This window comes from Nicotiana sylvestris, chromosome 9, assembly GCF_000393655.2.
Source record: "Nicotiana sylvestris chromosome 9, ASM39365v2, whole genome shotgun sequence".
In the NCBI taxonomy this organism is placed as follows: domain Eukaryota; kingdom Viridiplantae; phylum Streptophyta; class Magnoliopsida; order Solanales; family Solanaceae; genus Nicotiana; species Nicotiana sylvestris.
In genome coordinates this window covers 22195392-22219659 of record NC_091065.1, presented here as the reverse complement: position 1 = coordinate 22219659, position 24268 = coordinate 22195392, and the positions used below count along the sequence as shown (strand labels likewise).

Below are 24268 nucleotides of genomic sequence, written 5' to 3'. Positions count from 1 at the left end.
TTTTACCAAGGCTGGATGAGCTCGTGGTTATCATCCGCGCACCACAGAAGCCCATGAAGGACCCCACTGTCGTCCCCTGGAACTACAACAAAGTAGTAGTGCGTACAAGAGAAAAGAAATCATGGGGGAAGTGAATGAAACAAACCCCGTATGGGAAGTACCTCAATCTGGAAGAATTGAACAAGACCAAACAAAAGCATTTTCTGCTTAAAAAGTCAATCAGTGCTGAAGAGGCAGAAGAATTCTTCTAAAAGATGAAATCCATGGACTACGATGTAATTGACCAACTCCGGAAGTCTCCCTCCCAGGTCTCACTTTTGTCTCTACTGATAAACTCGAATGAGCATCAGAAAGTGCTGATAAAACCCTTAATGAGGCATATGTTCCAGTCAAAATCACTGTTGAGTAATTAGAAAGAATGGCGGAACGATTTTTTGAAGTAAAATGGATCTCATTCAGCCGAAATGACTTGATGCCCACAACAAAGCTCTTCATTTGACTGTCAAGTGTGAAGGATACTACATGAAAAGAGTTACGTTGGATGGCGGATCTGGGGTTGACATCAGTCCTCTCTCGACCCTACAGAGAATGGAAATTGGGACTGAAACAATTAGGCCCAACAATGTTTGCGTGCGTGAATTTGACGGCATCAAGAGAGATACGATCGGGCAGATTGACTTGATCCTAACCATCGGCCCTGTGGATTTTGAAGTAATATTTTAGGTTTTGGACATGGACACCTCCTACAACTTTCTCTTAGGAAGGTCTTGGATCTATGCTGCAGGGGCCGTACCCTTTACTCTCCACCAAATGGTTAAGTTTGAACATGAAAACTAGGAAATCGTGGTCCACAGAGAAGATGAGAAATCAATCTACAGGGACCCTTCCGTCCTATGTTTGGAGGCCAGGAAAGGTAGTGAGCACATAGTCTACCAAGCTTTTAAGATCGTGGTCACAGACCAATGTGAGGAAGGAACCCCGTGTCCTCAACCCTTCTTGTCAAATGCATAAATCATGGTCACCGGTGAAATGATCAAACATGGCTACAAGCTTGGGAAAGGGCTCGGGGCATCTTTGCAAGGCATTACAAAGCCTATCACTTTGAATGCCAGTGAGAAATTCTTCGGTGTGGGTTTCCAAGCCACAGAAGCTGACGTAACATGGGCTAATGAACGTAAGAACAATGGGTGGGTCCTGCCTCAGCCGGTCCCACATCTCTCTAAAACGTTTGTCAAGCCAAGATACATAGAGGAAGAAGATGAGGCCTTCACGGCCGAAGAAATGGAGGACATCTGTGGGGAAATGAGGCAAATGATATATGAGGCTCATATGGTCCAGCCAGGTGAAGGCTCAAGCACTGCTGAGGTGCAATATATGGGGCCCAATGCCAAGCTTCAAAATTGGAAGGCTACTCTGTTCCCAGTCAGGTGGGAATCCCGGTAGTTCAGTCTTGCCATCTTTTCTGCATTCTGAGTTATTTCAGGGTGTAACTCGAATGATTTTAGCTTTGTTGTCTTTAAAATTCCAATGTAAACCCTTCTATCTTCAAATTCAATTGAATGAAATCAATATTTCATCGTCTATGAATCTCTCTTTATTCTTTCTGATTTTTGTTATTTTTCTTATCTCTCTTTTCAGTTCTAATAATGCGGACTTAAATAATATGACATGCTTGCGGACTTCATGCCTAGATCCTAATACGTTGTCTAACTGTGAAATAATGAATCAAGAACGAGAATATGATGAAGTTGAGGCTTTTAGGAAAATAAATCGAGAACTGGAACAATTTGAGAATAAGCCTAAGCCAAACTTAAATGAAACTGAGCCAGTTAATTTGGGTAGTTCGGAAGAGGTCCAGGAAACCATGATAAGCATTCACACTGATGAAAGAACTAGGGATGCATTGATTCAACTTTTGTTCGAATTCAAAGACGTGTTTTCCTGGTCCTATGATGATATGCCAGGACTGAGTGTTGATTTAGTGGTGCTCAAATTGCCAACTTACCCTGGTTATCCCCTTGTGCAGCAAAAACAGAGAAAGTTTAAAACAAACATCGGTGACAAGATTAAAGAGGAAGTCACCAAACAGTTGAAAGCTGATGTGATTCGATTGGTCCGATGCACTACGTGGTTGGGTAACGTGGTCCTAGTACTAAAGAAAGATGGGAAAATCTGAGTGTGTGTTGACTATCGGGATCTGAACAAAGCAAGTCCCAAGGATAACTTCCCATTACCAAACATCCATATCCTTCTTGACAATTGTGCCAAACATGAGATACAGTCTTTCATGAATTGTTACACTGGGTATCATCAGGTCTTGATGGATGAAGAAGATGCAGAAAAGACGGCTTTCACTACACCTTGGGGTACTTACTGTTGCAGGTTCATGTCGTTTGGTTTAAAGAACACCGGAGCAACTTACATGAGAGCTATGACTACCATCTTTCACGACAAGATGCACCAGGAAATTGAGGTGTATGTGGATGATGTGATCATTAAATCAAGAACGCAGGACGACCATGTGCGGGATCTGAGAAAGTTCTTTGAGCGTCTGCGTAAGTATGAATTGAAGCTAAATCCAGCTAAGTGTCCATTTGGAGTACCATCTGGGAAACTTCTGAAGTTTTTAGTCAGTCGGAGGGGCATCAAACTAGATCCAACAAAGATAAAGTCTATTCGGGATTTTTCTCCTCCGAGAACCAAGAAAGAGGTTATAAGTCTGCTAGGTAGGTTGAATTACATCAGTAGATTCATTGCTCAGTTGACTTCCACATGTGAGACTATCTTTAAGTTGTTGAAGAAAGATGTGGCGATTATATGGACAGATGAATGTCAGGAAGCTTTCGACAAAATCAACGAATATCTGTCGAATCCGCTAGTGTTGGTTCAACCCGAGCCGGGAAGGCCTTTGTTTTATACTTGACAGTATTTGAGAATTATTTTGGATGTGTTCTTGGGCAACATGATGTGACTGGGAAGAAAGAACAAGCCATATACTATTTGAGCAAGAAGTTCACTATTTATGAAGCCAAATACACTTTGTTGGAAAGAACTTAATGTGCCCTAACTTGGGTCGCTCAGAAGTTTAGGCGTTACTTGTTGGCCTACACCACCTATCTCATTACCAAATTAGATCCTTTGAAGTACATATTCCAAAAGCCGATGCCCACAGGAAGGTTAGCAAAATGGCAAATCTTGCTCACCGAGTTTGACATAGTCTATGTCACCCGCACGGCAATAAAAGCTCATTTCTTTGCGGATCACCTAGCTAAAAATCTTGTTAATGATGAATATCAGCCCTTGAGTACTTACTTTCCGGACGAGGAAGTAAATTCAGTTGAGGTAATTCCATAAGACACTAATTCTTGGAAAATATTATTCGATGGAGCGGTGAATGCAAAAGGTGTCAGGATTGGGGCAATCTTGATTTTGCCCACTGGTCAGCACTATCCCGCCACAACCCGGCTTCGGTTCTTCTATACGAACAACACTACCGAGTATGAGGCCTGCATTATGGGCATGAATATGGCAATCGATCAGGATGTGGAAGAATTATTAATCATGGGAGATTCCGACTTGATTATTCGACAAGCTCAAGGTGAATGGGAAACTCGAGATATCAAGCTTATTCTACATAGGCAACATGTGGAAGATCTTAGCAAGCGGTTCAAATCCGTCGAGTTCAGGTACATTCTTCGATTTCACAATGAGTTAGCCGATGCACTAACTATTTTGGCCTCGATGTTGCCGTATCCAGGAAATGTCCACATTGACCCATTGGAAATTCGAATCCGAGAAAGACACAGTTATTGCAACATAGTTGAGATGGAACCAGATGTTCAGCCATGGTATCATGATATCAAAAAGTTTTTGAAAACAAAGGAATATCCCGACCAAGCTAGTGGAGACCAAAAAAGAACCATTAGAAGGCTCGCCAGTGGTTTCTTCTTGAGCAGAGAAGTCTTATACAAAAGGACTCCAGATCTGAACTTTTTAAGATGTGTAGATGCCCAAGAGGCCGGAAGAATCATGAATGAAGTGCACGGAGGAGTATGCGAACCCCATATGAACGGATACGTCCTTGCAAAGAAAATCCTTCGAGCAAGTTATTAATGGATGACCATGGAAAAGTATTGTTTCAATTTTGTCCGAAAGTGTCATCAGTGTCAGGTACACGGTGATCTGATTCATGCACTGCCTTCAAAACTGCATCCTATTTCAGCACCTGGCCGCTCGTTGCTTGGGGTATGGATGTCATTGGGACAATCGAGCCGAAAGCTTCAAATGGGCACAGATTCATTTTAGTTGCCATTGACTATTTTACAAAGTGGGTTGAGGCAGTCACTCTCAAAGTCGTCACCAAGAAAGCACTGGTGGATTTTGTGCATTCCAATATTATTTGTCGTCTTGGCATTCCTAAAACCATCATTACGGACAATTCCGCAAATTTGAATAGTCATTTGATGAGGGAGGTGTGCGAACAATTTAAGATCACGCATCGGAATTCTACCCCTTATCGGCCCAAAGCTAATAGTGTTGTTGAAGTAGTGAACAAAAACATCAAGAAAATTCTTAGGAAAATGATTCAAAGTTCTAGACAATGGCATGAAAAGTTGCCTTTTGCATTGTTGGGATATCACACAACCGTGCGCACATCAGTTGGGGCAACACCCTATCTATTGGTTTATGGCACTGAAGTCGTAATACCCGCAGAAGTTGAAATTTCATCTCTTTGAATCATCGTCGAAGCTGAGATTGAGGACAATGAATGGGTCAAGACCCGTCTAGAACAATTAACCTTGATTGATGAAAAGTGGATGGCCGCAATTTGCCATGGGCAGTTGTATCAACAAAGAATGATTCACACCTACAATAAGAAAGTGTGGCCTAGGAACTTTGAAGTGGGGAAACTCGTTTTGAGACGTATTCTCCCACATCACAAGGAAGCAAAAGGAAAGTTTTCTCCAAATTGGAAGGGTCTGTACACTATAAGAAAATTGTTACCAAAAGGGCCATTGTACTTGGGAAACATTGAAGGGAGTGACCTTGAAACAACTGTCAACGCGGATGCGGTCAAAAGGTATTACGTTTAACCCTTCGGCGGTACAGATATTATGATATTATCCGATTGGGATGACGAAAGCTTTCATTCTCGCTACCAAAACACCGTTAACCCTTTGCAACCCCTTTGAGCCGGTTACCTTTCTTTGAATACCCTCTTTGGAACCCAAAAATGTTTGTCAAAAAAAAATCAAAAACAAAGTTCCCTAAACTACGTTCAACTTGATTCCGAAAGGATACGTAGGCAGCTCTCTCTGGGGTTCAGTCACACCAAAACAAAAATTCACGTTTCCTCAAAAATGAAACTGGAGCAGATGTTATAATGGTTCGGTGATGGTTTGCCCGAAAGGTTCCAAAGTTGTAATTCAATCCAAACTCTTTTACCCCAAATCATGTTCAAGTCCTTTCGATCAATCGGTAAAAATGTTCAAGATTGAAAGATTCGGTTACTTGGATTTGATACAATCAAATGAGAGAAATAAAATGAGAGAGTCTTATTGGTGAAAACCCACATGGGCACTGTAAGGCGATGGTGAGTAAAGAAATTGAAAATGAGAGAGTCTTGTTAGTAAAAACTCACAAAGAGCACTATAAGGCGACAGTGAGAAGAGAAATAAGAGAGGTCGGTTGGTAAAAATCCGCAAAGGGTCCCACTGATCGAAAAAGGGATCGCTTACAACTATCGACACTGATAGAGTCCTGGCAAGATTTTGAGGTTTTGAGGTATGGGTTATGATGGGTTTATGAGAGTCTGGATGGTTTGCGCAGATCGGGTATCCAGTCCAAGAAGCATGTCATGTCTATTAAGGTCTGCATGCACTCCAGATAAGTCTTTCTTTCCTTTCCCCGAAAGGGACACTTCTTTTTTTTTATTCATTATCATGTTTGTTGTTTGCTTTTCTTTGAATCCCTTTCTATCTAATTATCCTCCGAAACTAATACAAAGAAAAGATGGCTAGATTGGTTTTATAGGGTTTTGTCTGACAGAAAGCCAAAATTCAAGAAAAGCACCCAGCCTTAGCAGGTGCATCAAGTCGGCCTCGACTGGCCATGATGGCTGATGCGTCAGGGTCGAGAACACTTGAAAAGAAAAGAAATCAAAGTCAAGTGCCCATAAAGGCAAAATAAGATGGAAAATACCGAGCCTCACATGGGTCAATCATCATATGGAATTTGAGAAAGTCCAGATCCCCGGTTTTAGAAATGAAGCCAATTTCTGGAGAGCTAGCAAGCAATGGAGATTTTACTGAAAGAAACTGGGCCAAGATCAAGTTATTGAAACAATCAAGGCCACAAAATCAACCACCGTTTCAACTGACAAATTGTTCTTTGATTTGAAAACAAGAAAATAGGTACAATCCAAAACAACCTCGCAAGAAGCAGGTGCAATAAAAGCAAGGTGCACAGAGACCAAAACGGTTCTACAGCAAAAGTTAACCCGAAAAGGGAAGTCCCTTTTTAAACTCTTCATTCATTCTCCTAAATAAAATGAAAAGGGAAATAAAATAAAAAATAAAAAATAAAAAAGAAGAAGAAAAATTCAAAACCATGGTAGCATAGGGTCTCCAATCTCTAACTACGTTTTTCCAACATAAGGTCTCACTCCCTAGTTGATCCCGGCATAACCCAAGGATATTTCCGGCATAACATGATGACTTTCCCGGCATAACCTGTGGACCTTTTCTGGCATAACCCGATGACTTCCCCAGCATAACTTGAGGACCTTTCCGGCATAACCCGATGACTTCCCCGGCATAACCTGAGGACCTTTCCGGCATAACCCGATGACTTTCCCCGCATAACCTGAGGACCTTTCCGGCATAACCCGATGACTTTCCCGGCATAACCCGTGGACCTTTCCAGCATAACCCAATGACTTTCCTGGCATAACCGATGGACCTTTTCGGCATAACCCGATGAATTTTCCGGCATAACCCGTGGACCTTTTCCGGCATAACCCGAGGACATTTCCGGTATATCCCGATGACTTCCCCGGCATAACCCAAGGACTTTTCCGGCATAACCCGATGACTTCCTCGGCATAGCTCGAGGCCCTTTTCGGTATAACTCAATGACCTTCCCCGACATAACCAGAGGACTTTTCCGACATAACCCGGTGATTTTTCCAGCATAACGTGGTAATCTTCCCAACTTAGGGCCTTCGATCCCCATTTGATTCCATTTTAGATATAGGGTCTCCACTCCCTAATCTCTTTTTCTCAAGGATACAAAATCCTGATTTTATTATTTTCAATAAAAAAAAAGTTTAGATTTTGTTGCAATAACTCACGAAATATTCCTAGTGAAAACTGAGGGCAGAAAAATTTTGTTCGTTTGTTTATTTTGGTACATGAACTGGTTTTTACCATAAGTAAATGACCAGAAGAAGAAGACTCAATCCAAATAAAAGAAAAGAAAAACAAGGAAAGAAGTGAACTCTAAGTGCAGAAACGGAGAAAAGATGCGGACTGCTCAAGATATGATTGAAGTTACAAGATTTACATGTCCCGCCTTGATCCAAAAAGCTGAAGAAGAATGAACTAGTGGTTGCAGCTAACGAGCATCAAGATTCAAATCAGAGTTTGGAGGAAGAACCAGCCAAAATTCAAGATCAAGATTTAGAAGGTTTATAGATAGAATCTTGTAACTCATAGTTGATAGGTTTAGCTAGTTTAGCTTTTTAACTTTTATCTCGGTGTAATAAGGAGCTCAGTAAGCAGAAACAACAGTAACAACAGTGAAATCATAGTTTCTCGGTAGTCCCAGCTACCAAAACTTCCAGAACTACATTGACCTGATTCCTTTATAGCCGAGGATATGTACGCAACCTCCGAAGCAAGGTTCGGTCGGACTTTTTCCAAAAAGTGCTTCTTATAGAGTTTCAAACGGGCAAATATCGCTCGTAGTTGCTCATTCTATCTTTGCCCGAAAATTCTCCGTGTTTCCGAGCAAAGAGAGTAGCTGTGAGCACGTGATTTTTGTCCTATTCAAAATACTCCTATAAAATTAAAGAAATAGATTTTTCCCAATTATTTGCCATTTTATAGGATTTTTTGTAGGATTTTATTAATTGTTTGTATTTTTGTGTACGTTTAATTTTTATAAAAATCATGAAAATGCCCCAAAAATCAAAAAAAACATCATCCATTGCATAGTAGACTTTGTGTTCATATTTTAGAATTAATTAGTTAATTAACTGCTTTATCGAAATAAAAAATCAAAAAATATTGCTCCTTTTTATATTTTAGCTTTTAATTTTAGATTAGTAATTTTCACTTTTTAATTTAGGATCAACTAATTTTTGTAAGTGTTATAATTAGATAATAGCTTAATTTTTGCAAATTAGATTAATTTAGGATTTTAATTAAGGGAAAAAAGAAAAACAAACAAAAAGAGAATAAGAAAAGAAATTGAAAAAAGGGATTAATTTGAAATTGGGCCAATTTTTATGCCCAAATCCGTCGAAAATCCAGCCCAATTCCTTTCAAATACACGGTCCAATCCCTACCCTACAAAACGACCCCGTTTCACGCCCTTTCATCACAGCCATTGGATTCATTTGATCCAATGGCTCGGAACTGATTACCCCTTCCCTTATAAAAATGTCCTAAAGACCCCCCCCCTATCTCTAACCTAAACCTAGCCGCCCTCAAACACTCCCAATTCCACACTACTTAAACCCTAGTCGCCGCCCGCCGGAAATCATTTCATGGCAGTGGCCGGTCTCCAAACCACCCCAAAATTACACCATGCAATCCTCATCCCCCCCTTCTTTCCAAATCCATCATTAGTTTTCACTAAATCCCACCCAAATCCCACCAATTTCAGATCTGGAAAACCGGAGCCCTAGTTGATTTTTTCTTCTAATCCTTCGAAGCTTCAAGACACGACTTGAGTCTAAAATTTTTATTAACTAATCGTTCTCAGCAAGAATGATTGCTTACTGTATTTTTTGGACCCACTTCAAAGCATGACCAAGAGTTTAGCCAGTCTTGTACGAGCCCTTTGGTCCAAGTTTCTTTTCAACTTTGTTTTGGTAAAGCCTTACCACTGTCCTCTCCCTTCTTTTTCTTTTTGAGTCAGTGCCTTTTTTTAGGTTTTAGTTAGTCATGTTCAATCATGTGTTGTTGTTAGATTTTTTTTTTAATTTGGTTTAACTATTGATTAGCTTAGTTCATAGTCACAGATGCTAGCTATTTTGATTGTTTTGAATTATTTGTGGAATTTTTCTGTCATTCCTTCTGTTAGTCCTCTTTGTCTCTTCTTCACGATTCTTTTTATTCAGTTTGCATGTCTTAGGATTTTTAGTATTTTATTTAATCTTCTTGCCTATATTGATATAAAGCAACATGTTTATCTTTGAATATTGGCAATCCCTTTGATCTTATTTAGGTTAGTTGACGGTTCCATTTGTGTTTTCCATAATTTGTAAATCAATAGATATTTCTAGGGGTCAAATGAACAAAAGAAAAATTAAGGGGTCATGTGTGGGGTGGACAAACATGAAATAGGATAAGACCATGATTAGAAGGTTCTAGAATATGGGTAGTTGGCCCTATTTGGCCAATACAAAAGATACTGAAACCAATTAGGGACAGCCAGCTGTCCAATTCTGTTAAAATATGCCTTTTGTGGCTGAAGAGAATAATTCCTTTATTCTTTCAGCACATAGCATTTTATATGCCTATATAGAGTACCTTTCCTTCACTCATTAGATAGATTTTTCAGATCCAAAAGTACCCTAAAAAGTTCGGCTGTACTGTTACATTGGTGGCTAATCCAGTTTCTGATTTAAGAAGAAAAATAGTTAGAAAAGTTCTCGGAATTTCTGGTTTTAAAAAAGTCAAGAAAATGGATTGAATTTGAAACTGGGATTTGCTGTTGTTAGTTGTTGATTTCGACTGATTTTTCTACCGCTTCCTTTGTTCTCAAAGATTTTTTATCTTCCCTGTTGTTCCTTGTAACCAGGTATTCTTCGAATCTTAAATAGCAAGTGGAGTGCAAGTATATTCTTCCTTTCAAAGTTGTGTTCTGTGACCTGAAAATTACTGTTTAATCTTTGAATTTCAGTCTTTTCTTTACATATGTTGCTTTCAAGTCATTTAGCTTTCTTCTTTGTAATGTTGTTCCCATCTTTGGTTTTTGAGTATTTTAGACCTGTTTAGTTAAAGGTTTTCATAAATGAATGTCTAAATTAGTTCGTATGTGCCATGTTTTGTTCAAAGGTTAAGATGTTTAATTATCACAGTAGCTTTCTGATTAGAGTATACTGTTAGAGGTTGCTGCATCATTTGGGACATTGAGTACATTTAGTTTAATTATCTAGGAATCTAGCAATTGATAGTGTGATTACATGTTTGAGATTAATGTATTTGAGGAGTTTAAGGTTCAAGCTTATAGTAAAAATATCATCAATGGCTTGCTAATGATTTAATACTTAAATTTGGTTGATTAGTGTTCTGAACCTTCAGTAGTCCAGTAGTGTTTTTTGGTGTATCTGTACAAAAAGGAATCAAGCCTCATAGAGCCTTAACGTTAAAGGCTACTTGGGTAAAAATGTTTGGGCCTGGTGTTGGCCCATATGAGACAACCTGGCTAAAGCCAAGCCCAATATGACCATGCTCTCGATTTCTTTCACTGATGGGCTTAATTTTGAGCCCAGGTCAGCATTTGTTTGATTAAGTTATTTCTGTTAAGGATAGGCTTTAATTTTTGAAGGTTTGTATTTGAGAAGTTGAGCATGTACTAGCCCAAGTAAAAACTGCCAGGATAAAACGGGACTTACTTGTTCCCTTATCTTCCTTCTTGGGCCCAGTTTCGAGCCCAGCCAGCACCAACTATATTTTTTTTTACAAAACTTTCCTTAGATAGTGTAATGGTCCTACCTCTGGCCCAACCTTTTCCAAAACAATTAAAATTCAGCATGTATACCCAATGCATATCTTTAATTAGTAGCTTTACTTTGAATTTCAATTTAGTTTTTTTTAGAATAAATGTGAACATTCGTAGTCTGCTTTAGGCGCGAACTTGGCAAATGTCGGTTTTTTTTAACTAATGAATTACTAATAGTTGGATACTTTCCTTTAAAATTAAATTGAGGCGTGTCATACACAAATAAAATCTATAACCCATGGCCCTCGCATTAATACCAACTAGTGTGAAAGACACTTTGGACATTCATAACTAGCGTAAAAAATACTTTGAACATTCGTAGTTTGCTTTAGGCGCGTTTTATAATAAATCATCATGACTATGGGTACGGTTCCCGTGGCATAATCGTGATACCTAATTTCCAAATTCGGGTATGCATTTCATGTGACCCGATCATAACAACTTCGAACAATAATAAAATAAATGTATCGCGAATCGCGGGTGCATTTCATGTAGCGTGGTTTGCGGTGTGTTCCAAAATGGCAAGTGTACGACAATCGTAACTTGTTCAAGAAGTAATTCCATAAATCCTAAAAAGTCATTAAAATAATTAAAAGTGGATATAAAGTTAAAAATGCACAATAGGTCTAAAACATGTAATTAATCAAATAATTAGGCCAATTTTTAATAGTTTACACGACTGTGCTCGAACCACGAAACCCGAGAATGCATAACACCTTCTCCCGGGTTAACAGAATTCCTTACCTAGAATTTCTGGTTTTGCAGACTTTTAAATAAAGTCAAAATTCTCCTCAATTTGGGATTTAAAATAAACCGGTGACTTGGGACACCATAAATTATTTCAAGTGGCGACTATGAATTTGAATATAAATAATCTCATTTTAATTAATGTCACTTTTTAATTGGAAAAACTCCCTTATATACCCTTTTGGGTAGAAACAGGAGGTGTGACAGATGGAACCATGGTAAGATATCAATAAGCTAGAGAGTATAGAAGGAAGCTGGTGATTCATTCTGCTTATGCTAATATGAATGGTAAGATATGGGCTTTTGTTGAGTAAGATATAGATGTTGACATTGTGATGAACATGGAACAGCAAATGACACTTAAGTTGTTAACAAAAATTTAAACAAGGAACTATATGTGACATTAGTCTATGCCAAATGTGATACTATAGAAAGAATTGAACTGTGGGATATTCAATGTATCATTTAGCCTCAGATATGGAATCTCCTTGGCTTGTTGTAGGAGATTTCAATGTGATTCTATATGAGGAGGAGAAATATGGAGGACTGCATGTTTATATAAGTGAAATAGAGGACTTTGCACATTGTGTGGATACATGTGCATTATATGACCTAGGCTTCAAGGGGAGTTTGTACACTTGGTGGAATAAGAGATCTGATATAGACTGCATATTTAAGAGGCTTGATAGATACTTTACAAATGAACAGTTCCTTGGCCATTTCCCAACACTTTAAGTATAGTATCTGATCAAGTATGGTTCTGATCATGCTCCCCTCCTACTTTCTTTTAACATTGACACAGTCCATATTAAGAAACCTTTCAAATTTCTTAATTTTTAGGCTACACATGAAACGTTTCTGAAGGTGGTAAAGGAGAATTGGGTGACTGGTGGCATGGGAAATTCATTTATTCAATTTCACAATAAGTTGAAGAAGGTGAAGGCAGCATCGGTAGTGTGGAGTAAGGAGACCTTTGGAGACATATTTAAGCAAATTGCATCACTGGAGGATATCATTAAGGTTCATGAGGTGGAGTTTGAGTTGAATCCAACAATACAAAATAAAGCTAAATTATACAAGGTTAAAGCTGATCTTACAAGATACTATCAGTTTGAGGAGGAATTTTAGTGGCAAAAAGTAGGAATGCAGTGGTTTAAAGATGGGGATAGAAACATAAATCTTCCATGATCATGTTAGAGGTAAAAGGAAAAGGTTGCAGGTCAATAGGATATTGGATGATAATGGTAATTCGATAGATTCACAGGAAGGAATAGCTAAGGAGGCAGTTGATTTCTTTCAAGCATAGTTTACTGAAGAAAAAGATCCAACAAACTTTGACATCATACAGTATGTTCCAAAGATGATTACTGAAGAGCAAAATGAAAGGTTGTATGCTGAACCTACAATGGAAGAAGTCAAGGCAGTAGTATTTGGCTTAAATGGAGATAGTACCAGTGGTCCAGAAGGATTCACTGGCCATTTTTATCAGGCTAGCTGGGAAATAATATGTGAAGATGTGCTCAATATAGTCAAGGGTTTCTTTTGTGGTGCTGAGCTTCCAAAATTCATCATTCACACAAACCTTGTATTGCTTCCCAAAAAGAAGACTGTAGCTACATTTTCAGACATGAGGCCAATCAATCCAACAAAATCATATCCAGAGTAGTTCATGAGAGGTTAGTAGATCTACTGTCTTCCTTAATATCTCCCAATCAGGCTGGTTTTGTCAAATGAAGGAGCATTGTAGAGAATATCTTATTAACTCAAGAGATCATAACTGACATTAGATTGAGAGGGAAGTCATCTAATGTTGTTATCAAATTGGACATGGCAAAGGCGTATGATAGTCTCATGGTTGTTTTTGACAAAGGTGCTAAGGCAAATGGGGTTTGGAGAGGTGTTCAGTGATATGATCTTTAGGTTAGTGTCCAACAATTGGTACTCTGTTCTCTTGAATGGGCAGGCCAATGGTTTCTTCAAATCATCAAGGGAAGTTAAGCAAGGAGATCCTCTTTCTCCCTAATTCTTCATTCTAGCAGTTGAAGTACTTGGAAGAGCCTTGGATGCCTTGTTTGACAATCCTGATTTCATAGGATTTGATATGCCAAAGTGGAGTCAAAACATCAACTATTTATCCTATGCAGATGACACAATTATTTTTTGTTTTTCTCACTATGGGGCAGTGCAGCTTACCATGAATGTATTAAAGGAATATGAGGCAGCTTCAGGTCAGAATATCAACAAGGAAAAGTCCTCTTTTTATATGCATGAAGGAGTGCCTGCAAATGAAGCTAACACAGTCTATTTGATTACAGAATTTCAAAGAAATCCCTTCCCATTCACATATTTGGGATGCCCTATATCCTACAGCAGGAGGAAGAAAGATTTCTACAAGGGCATCCTCTTCAAATTTCAGGAGAGGCTATCATCATGGAAGGGTAAGCTATTCTCAATTGGTGGCAGGGCTGTTTTGGTTGCACATGTGCTTGAGAGCATGCCAATTCATCTCTTGTCAACTGTGAACCTACCAGTATATGTGATCAATCAGTTACACAAGATGTTTGCTAGGTTCTACTAGAGCAATTTAGGCAATGGAAAGGCTAGACATTGGGCTTCATGGGGCAATTTGTGTCTGCCTAAAAGTGAAGGAGGTCTTCTTTTCAGATCCTTACATGATGTGGCTAAGGCATTGTTTGCTAAGTTGTGTTAGAACTACAGAACAAAAGATACACTATGGTCTATATTTATGAGGAACAAATAATGCAAGAAGATTATTGAGGTGCTAGTTCCTTGGAGAAATGGATCCCGGGTTTGGAAGAAAATGCTACAAATGAGAGAGGAGGTGGAACATAAAGTGTGGTGGCAACTGAAAAATGGAATCTCTTACTTCTGGTATGATAGTTGAACTGGACTTGGAGCTCTTTACCATGATTCATGTCCAGATTATTGGTGTGATGAATCCATAAAACACGTGGATGAGGTGGTGGAGAATGGGACATGGAATGAAGTGTTGTTGAGGGAGCTAGGAGTTAGCTGACCATATCGTAGAGAATATCACACCTCCTACACATCCCCCAATGAAGGATAAGCCTAGAAACGAATGGCCAATTTACAGTGAATTCTGCTTGGCAATACATAAGGAAGATAAGAGATGAGAGCAAGCTATACAAGTTCTTCTGGGTGAAGGGACTGCCTTTCAAAGTTAGCTTCTTCATGTGGAGGTTATGGAAAGCAAAACTGCCTTTGGATGATTGGTTCCAAAGGCTGGGGTATATTAGAACTTCAAGATGTTGGTGTTGTAGGCACCCTAAATAAGAAACATTACCTCATGTCTTCTTGAAATCTCCAGCTGCTAGGTTTATGTGGAATTATTTTGGTGCACCTACTGGGATCAAAACAAAAGCAGCTGGTACAATTGATAAATGAATGGTAGAACTAAGCAAGAAATACAAGTTTGAAGGCAGTATATCAAGCAATGCCAAACTTGATTGTCTGGCACATGTGGAAGAGGATGAACTCTGCATAGTATGAGAAAACTGTATTTATTAATAGGCTGATTTATCAGATTTCAAACTTCATCCAAATGCTATTGAAAGTGAGGAGACTAGGCATCAAGGATGTCACGGCAAATTGGCCAGACCTACATGAGAAGTTAGCCCATCATGTTCCAAAGCTAATATATACAAAGGTTATGTGGCAACTACCTCTTGTGGGTTGGATAAAATGCAATACGGATGGGGCTTGTAGAGGAGACAATGGAGGAGCTCCATATGATTTTTGTATAAGGGATGGAATAGGAGACCTCATCTATGCCCAGGCAGATTGAGTAGAGGAAGCAACAAACAATATAACCGAGGCACAAGCAATTCTGGAGGCTCTAAGGTACATTATTCAAATTCCATTCTCTCCATGCATAATTGAAACTGATTCTTTGCTTATTAAAAATGTGTTGGATGATATTCGGGAACCACCTCGGAGCATAGCCAACCAGGTAGATGAAACCAAATCATTATTGTCTAGGGGTGTATTCCAGCTAGCTCATGTACTGAGGGAAGGCAACAAGTTAGTTGATCATCTAGCTAACTTGACATTGGACCAGCAACATATACAACATGTACGCTCATTTTGGTAACTAGACATACAATGGAGGAAGATACTGAACAATGACAAACTTCAAATACCCTACTTGAGGGTAAGAGTTGCCAAGCCAAATGCTAATTAATGGAGGAACTAATTGATATGGAGAGTGAAGGGGAGATCATAATAATGAAGAGGATGAGGAGAAATTATTATGGAGGAATGAGGCAAATTATAGGGGAAAGAGAAAACATGACCCTTCCAACTCAAATCCTTAGGGAGGAAAGAAGGAAGGATTTTTTCTCTAACATGTTTGTTAATTTTGCAGGTACCTTGGAGGGGGTTTGGATCTATATTTTGGCCAAACCTATTAGGGTGGTATTAGTATCTTTGATACTCAACCCCTATAGGTGTAATCACTAGATAGGTCAGCCCGATTATTCTATCAAAAATACAAACAGAAGGCTGCGCACAAGCCTATGCTATACGATTCATTACCAAGTCTAGTATGGAGGAACCAGGAAGAGTTACACTATGAAATGCATATCCTTTTGGATCTACCACTTCCTGAGAATCACAAAAGGCAAGAAACACACAGTCCATCAAGTCTCAAGAGCCAGTGTTACGCGCAAGGATTGTCTAGTTGATGCAAGATCAAGATTGCTAAAAATCCAAGAAATTCAAGAAGTGAAGAATCCATTCAAAATTAGGATTTCTTTTCCTTAAAGATTATGATTTGTTATTTCTTATTTCCTAATAATTTAATTTTTGTTTTAGTAGCATTATATTTGTAGTTCTAGTCAAACTAGGCTTGTTAGTTGGTATCCCATTCTTATTAGAATTCTTTTTCTAATTTTAGTTAGGATAGGTTTTCTTAGCTTTATTCTTATTTTAGTTTAATTAGGATTAGTTTTCCTTAACCTTATCAATTTTATGCATTGTAAGACCTATTTAAAGGGCTTAATATACTGAAAATAAAGAGTGGTGATTAGTTTTTTTAAACTTTTGCTTCAAAAACGTGATTGATCTTTTATTTCATTCTTCTTCTTTTTCCAATGGTTCTTGCAATCTTGAGGGATTGATGACCGTGTGGGGTGAGGTTTCTTTCCATCTTACATTCTTCTAACGTGAGTTGAAGAACGCTTTCGCTAGTTTTGTGAAAAACTCTAGCGGGTTGCTTTTGTTTTTCTCTCTTCTTTGTACTTGAGAAGTGCAAAATCTTGAAAGTACATCACTACTGCCCACATTAGGTAAGCTTCGCCATGGGGTTGTACCACTTTTGGCTGGCAATTTCAGTGAGTATTGGAGGAGCTCTCATGCACATTGTGCATCTACTACACATAAGGAACCTACATATAACAGGTTTGGTACCAGATTGTCCAGGTATGATCACACAACTAGGCAACAAAGTCGCAACAAAGTCCCTACTGCCTTGAACTGGACATGTATCTTAGAATGCATTTCGCGCAAATTGGGGAACAAGCAGGCATGTTCAAGTTTAGATACCAGTTATAGACATCACATGAAGTCCCCAGTTGACAAAGACACCAAGTGCAACTACCCAAATTCAAACGAAGAGAATACAGTCCTTTCAAAGAGGTGTTTCAAGTTAAAGTCAGTTAGATTGATTCAAGATTTATGGTTATTAGATCTTTTTGTACTATCAAAGAATTGTGTCCCACAAGACTTTGATATTAGGTTCCATGTACTTTCATTATTTACGCACTTACATTTTGTAAGACCTCCAGACACATGTTGATATTTTGGATTATCTTAATAAAAAAGACCACTAGGCTGACTAGGCAATCAACCTAGTGGTATATTTGCCTAAAACGTGCAATAAAATCTTGAAAAAAAGACATTTTGGTCATATCATCTTTTTCTCATTATTTATAGAAGTATGGAAAATGCTCCATTCATCCATTCGACTGGTGAAGAATAGGGATGGCAAATGGGCAAATCGATTCGGATATGAGCGGGTCAAAACGGGTAATTCGAAAATAGATTAATTATCCAACCCGACCCGTATTTGAGACGGATAAAAATGGGTTATTCGGCAGATAATATGGATATCCATATCATCCATTGCTTCTTGAATATGATCATCTTTGGGAGAATTCTTAGTCTGCCAAACTTGAGGAACTCCCAATTTGAGCCTTTACAAATGTAAAAATTAAACACATTAGTTATTCATTGGTTAACATTAGTTAAACACATTTCTTATCCATATTTGACCCGTTTTTAAAAAGTATCTATTTTTAGTGGATAATATGGGTGGATAACTATTTTGTTTTAGGCCAAATACATATACAGACCATTAAACTTGGCCCAATTTTTCATTTTGGCACTTTAACTTAGCCTTGTTCCATTTTGGCCCTCCAACCCCATTTCTTTTGTTCCATTTTGACACAAAATATTTTCTCCCAGGTAAAAATGCAGCGCGTGCAAATACCCAGCTGCCACCCCCCCACCCCCGCAAAATTTTTTTTCTTTTTCTTTTTTGTAATTTCAAATTATTGTTTTTTTCGTTTTTTCTGGCCACATCCCGGGGAAAAATATTTTTTTATATATATTTTCAGTAATAACTACGGGTTCAACTGAACCCATAACTTTCGACGCAGAGTAAAAATTTGTAAGTAAAAATTCATTAAAATTATAAAAAAATAGATATAAACTCGTAACATTTAAAAATATAATGGGTTCTTTTGTTCCACTTTGACACAAAAACTTTTATCCCAGATAAAATGCAGCGCGGACAAATACCCAACTGCTACCTCCCCCCCCCCCCCCGCAATTTTTTTTTAATTTCAAATTATGTTTTTTTTTGTTTTTTCTGCCCCCTCCCATGGAAAAAATATTTTTATATATATATATTTTCAGTAATAACTACGAGTTAAACTAAACCCATAACTTTCGATGCGGAGTAAATATTTATATGTAAAAATTCATTAAAATTGTAAAAAATAGATATAAACTCATAACTTTAAAAATATAATGGGTTCAATGTTAAAAACATTAAAATTGAATCCATAAGATTTAAATTCTAGATTCGCCTCTACGTTGAAATTTGGCTTAGAAATGGCTCTCACGCGCCTACAAGGGTGAGGCAAATCACATGTGGAATCTAATCAGTTTTGTGTCAAAGTAGAATAAAAGAAACGGGGTTAGAGGGCCAAATGGAACAAGGCTGAGTTAAAGTGCCAAAATAAAAATATATAAAAAACATGCATTTTTATGTATTTGGCCTTTGTTTTAACCATTTTGTCACATGTAGACCGAAGAACATGCATACATGGAGGCACCAATTAACCCACTACATCATGCAATTGTCCTGTGAGTAAGAAGCTGCTTCCTTTTGGTCAGCGGAATAATGGCAAACTTCCCAAAAACGGCAAATATATTTTGTGTCTCGTGCAAGTGTGACATTAGTTGTAAGAGTCAATTTTTTAAAAAAAAATTCATGCAATTGCATTAGACACAAAATAAAACTTTCTCCCCAAAACGTATACTTCTGTTTCTGCCTTTCTCGCACCCTAAAGGTGATTTTCAAGCAAAAGGAAAGAAAGTAGCAGTACACACTGCACACTGCAACAGTACCCACACTGAAACGCCAAACATATTGAGAAGAGAAATTCAAGAAGTAGGCCACAAAACTGAAAGCCCCTTTTCTTCCTATATTTTGTGGATTCAAGAAAATGGAAGATTCAGAATTGAATATGATGTACGAAAAAGAAAAGCCAATGGTGAAAGTTTCTGAGAGTAGTTTGAGAAACAGTGTGTGGCCATCACTGAAGCCATTTGTGAATGGAGGGCTTGCTGCAGTGCTTCCATTGAGTAGTGTGTATTTTTTGCAATCATGCGTTTACCACATCTTAAACGCCATGATCAAGTCGTCCGGTCAAGAATTAATCAACCCTAAATGGCTCCATCAAACGCATTTTAATGTGTCTCAGGTTATCTCTCTTCCTAAAAAAAATGCTTTCTACTTTACTCTACTTAATTATATGTCTAATTTCTTCTAGTTTTGCGCAAAAACGGCTGTTTTCCTCTTCATATATATGTTGTTCTTTGTTTTGTTTTGGTTATTACTCTTTTGGGCTGAATTCGCATTGTTCTATGTTTTATTTAATTTTATTATGTGCTTCCTGTTTTTGTTTTACCTTTTCTATATTATGAAGTCAATTTTTTAGAAAGATTTATTTTTACAACTTTGGTTTTCGGGCCAGTTTGTGTCTGCTCGGTTATTCCATTTGTACCTGCTAGTTCTCACCAGCATAGATACTGGGTAACTATGTCACCAATATCTTATGACAGATAGAAAAAAATCACATAATGTGTTTACCCGGGTTTGGTTGCTTTGCCGGGATAGAACCAGTGCTTAGCAAGCGGCGGTCTAACGACCCCCTTGTATAGGTTGGAGCTACCTAATTATTAGAGATTTTTGCCTCTCCTGGAATTTGAGCCCTGATTTCACATTATGTTCACCTACTTTGACAGCTAGGCCATACTCTTGGATGCAATTTTGGACAAAGATTAAAGCCCCTTATGTGATGTTTACTTCAATTTGTTTATTGTGTTTGTAGTTTGCATGTGAGACTTGACTGTAGCACCTAAGGGCTTAGGAAACAGCATCTTCTTTGTTGGTTATGGTCTTGCTTTAGTGCTAGCACATATTGGATTTTAAAAGACCATACTTCTACCCTTGTTTGTGTTGTATCTTTTTTACTGGAGAATTGGTATTATTCAAGTTTACAAGTCATTTCATTTATATTTTTTCCGATTTCAACAATATTAGTGTGATTAATTTCACAAAGCTTTCAACAATTTCTATCTGTAATGGAATCTTCTGGCAATGTTATTGACTTGTTTATCTTACAGAGAATGCCATTCGTGTTGTCTCGACGAGGGATAAACATGGCTGCGCTACTTGGCTCCTATGAGTAAGTATACTTATTTACTTGAAATAGAAGAATGCTACTTTAATTTTGTTGAAGGTAATTAAAAAAGTGCTTCCTATCATAAAGAAGTAAAAAAGAAATAACGAAAGGGGGCACATATGGCTTGTGCTTATAAGAAAATCCAGCAAAAAGCTGTTGGAGATTTTCAAAAATGTCCTTAATGGGCTAAGTTCAACAGTTTGGCCAACCTCTGATCCTCAGTTAGATACTTTGTTCTCTAAGTGAATGCGCAGGAATGTGACTCTGTTTATGCATAACAGAACCAGGCTTTTTGGTTTTATTATATGCTCGAGACAAATTCGCTCACTCTCTTCAGGAGCAAATTTAGCATCGAGGAATACATAACTCGCCTTAAATTTCCTACAAGGGTTCTTCTCTTTTCTAACAAAAGTAGCAAACATTTCTTGCAACTTCTCGAAAATCTTCCCATATGCAAGGATTCAAACTGCAACTGGTTCAATGTCTATCATAAAATTCAAGATTATCCTTTCTCCGTTTATTTTCCATCAGTCAAGTCAGTGTGAACCTGCCAATTCAAGCAACTAGTTTCTAAAACCGGTTGAGATGTGAACCATTTTCTGTTAGTAACTTAAGATCATCAGATGGTTGAATTGATCAACGATGCTTCTCTCCACAATTTAGAGCTATTTGATTAACTGTGAAACGATGTGGCACGTATTGGATCTCTGACACGAGCAATTTTGAGATAAAATGGTAATAATATGGGGTAACTGAACAAGGAAACTTTTGACGTTAAAAGAATAGGTAAAATTCCAAATATTTGCAACCAAAAATACCCACAGGCATTTCAACATCCACCTTAAAGTTTCTCGAAAAAGTTCAATAACCACCAACATTTCTTTCTCACTAATGGTGGATGATTGAATATAAGGGGAAGAAAGTGAAACCGCATCTAGTTAGTCGAGAATTCATAGTTCTATGGGCTGCCCTATGCTTTCAGAGCCTTCAATCCCGGGAAGTTATATTGGTATATTTCTTCTTTTTTTCTTTAATACTGAAGTCAAATCAAAAGTAGAAGAAGTGAGTCTCAGGTCACCTATTGATCACCGTAGACACAGTAGTATGAAGTAAAACCTGTTCTAACATCATATAATTCTGCTCATGCAACCCTTATTAGGTTCTGAGATCTTATACTTAATTTCTGCAAGAAAACTGTTTGAAGTAGTAGAGTACTCTATTTCCAGCTAACAGGTTAGAACTTAGAGTTACTAAGGAGAAGTGTGGGAAAAATACACTACTGATCACAGAGGAGACTCTTTTGAGGGGGGGGGGGGGGTGTTTACTAAATCAAGAAGAATTTTTTTTTACAGAGTTTACTTTTAAGGATTCATATTTGTGTTTGTCAAAGACATAGCATCTTTACTCAGGCCGTCAGAATTGATGTTTACTCCACTTTTTGACTCATTACCCGAAAGGAAGTTGTTTCATTATCATTTTGGTTATACGAGGAGGAGGGTGAGACGACATAAGGTGATTTGGGACATACTTTTGATATTTAACCTGGTTGAGCTTATAAAGTCATTTGCATAATATAATATTTTTTGTTGACAAGCTAATTTGATGATGATTAGAAAGTACTTAGATGAATGATTTTGCCCCTTTCTTCTAGGATTTTTACAAGAAAAGTGGAAGCCTTGAATAAAGGGAGCCCTTTGACCATCTATCAGGAGGCTGCTTGTGGGCTTATCTCTGCAACATTTCGTGCTTATATTTGTTATCCTCTGATAGAAGGACATGTTGCTGCTGGCATTGCTCAAGCAGTAACCCTTAAACATAATCGCTTCGGACATATTTTCAGTACAATCACACGGGTGGTAAGAAATGAAGGGCCTTTAGCATTATGGAAAGGAGCCTCGCGTGTTAATCCGGTATCACTAGCATCATGCACAGGAATGCTAGTATCATATGATCGGACTCGGATTTATTTGAAAGAAAGATATGGCCTAAGGGAAAATGCTGCACGTTTAGGTAATTACTTTTTAGCATCCGTCTGGTTTCTGTTATTTTCGAGGGCCTTTCGGAAACAGTGTCTCTACCTTCATACAGTAGAGGTAAAGGTCTGCGTACACACTACCTTCCCCAGACCCCACGGATTTCAGTGGGTTTGTTGTTGTTGTTGTCTGGTTTCTGTTATTATTGTCCTTATTATTATTGATCTGTCAGTTATGTGGTTACATATTATTTGTCACAGCAAAAGTGTGCTTTCAAATGTTTTTCTTTGATCCTTTTTTTTAAGTGAAAAAAACTTAAATGTATCTTCTGTTGTGCTTCAGGTGCAGGAATTTTCTCAGGGATGTGTTCTGGAGCCTGCACTATATCAGTTTGTTATGCAGCTGAAATTATTGGCTTTATTCGATCGAAAAGAGTTAAATCCCCACATAGTTTTCTATTCTATGCCTTAAAAGTTCTTGAGCCAGGTGGAGGCTCTAATTTTTATTCGCGCCTCGGAAAGCAATCTGTTCGTAATGCTCCTGGTGTTATGGTAAATACTCTTTCATCGCTTAAGAAATGAAATTCTTTTTTTCTTTTTTCCTTACAGAACTCCTGTTTGTGTGACCTGTTTGCGCATTATTTTTCTTTTAATGCAATGATTATTCTGCAGATGGTGTGGGTGTTGTTGGAAGCCATCCGTGACGCGGAGGAGTCCATTGGATTGTAGCACACCAACTGGAGATTAAAATAGTGAAATGTAGAGGTCAAAAACTAGCCTAGGAAGTTGCTTTAATCAAAGGAAACTCAGGCATCTACTGCTTTATATTTATTTGAAACTTAACTAATTGGGTGACGGTGTAGATGATTAGGAGTTCAGTTACTTATCTCGTGCTAATTTAAGCGTTGTGCCTGATTTATAATTACCCCGTTGTTTCCTTCTATCCATAACTAATTGGGTAAAGTAGAATTTTGATTGGTCCATTGGTTTAACCAACCTTGAACGAGATTTGACCCAAGGGCCACCTCACTTGGTCAATGTGTTTAATGAAAAATCACGTAAATGAAGAAACATCCGCATTCATCGAGGTCGCTCACTCCTGCTAAAAGACATTTTCAAAAGCTTTTCTTATGAAGTTTACTCGGTCAATATCGGAGAGTCAAAAATAAATGCGAGTCCTAAGAAAGCACCTGATCAGAGATTGTTAGATGAAAACAAGGGAACACCCGAATTATAGAATACTCTAATGCAAATGGAGCTAGTTCTCCAATTGATCAACGATCTAATTCTGGGAATTGCATCTTTGTTGGTCATAATCTTGTATCATGAAAAACTAAGAAGCAAAACATTGCTGTTCGGTCTAGTTCAAAAGTCGAACATAGAGTAAGGGCAATAGTTGCTTTTGAGCTCGCACATGTAAAACAAATTAATTACTTTGATAATTCAAGTTTACAGACATTAAGAAATGAAGTAATATTGTGATAACCAAGGAGCAATGCACTTATCTTCTAATATGATCTTTCGTGAAATCACTAAGCACTGCCATTTTGTCGGAAAGGAAGCTCTTTTCGAGGAAATTATA

At 38.0% G+C, this 24268-nt stretch overlaps 1 protein-coding gene across 1 annotated transcript; it reads left to right on the top strand.

Moving 5' to 3' along the window:
- Nucleotides 1–19280: 19280 nt before the first annotated feature.
- On the top strand, nucleotides 19281–23611 carry LOC104213807 (mitochondrial dicarboxylate/tricarboxylate transporter DTC-like). Its single transcript, XM_009763354.2, has 5 exons — nucleotides 19281–19730; nucleotides 20656–20717; nucleotides 22366–22724; nucleotides 23030–23238; nucleotides 23359–23611. Exons 1-5 carry the CDS (start codon nucleotides 19473–19475, stop codon nucleotides 23413–23415), a joined length of 945 nt encoding a protein of 314 aa, XP_009761656.1. The 5' UTR covers nucleotides 19281–19472; the 3' UTR covers nucleotides 23416–23611.
- Nucleotides 23612–24268: the final 657 nt, after the last annotated feature.

Coding starts and splice junctions, on each gene's coding strand:
- LOC104213807 (XM_009763354.2), top strand. CDS start 19,473: ATGGAAGATTCAGAATTGAATATGATGTACGAAAAAGAAAAGCCAATG. Junction 19,731..20,655: donor CGCATTTTAATGTGTCTCAG/GTTATCTCTCTT, acceptor TTTATCTTACAG/AGAATGCCATTCGTGTTGTC. Junction 20,718..22,365: donor GCGCTACTTGGCTCCTATGA/GTAAGTATACTT, acceptor CCTTTCTTCTAG/GATTTTTACAAGAAAAGTGG.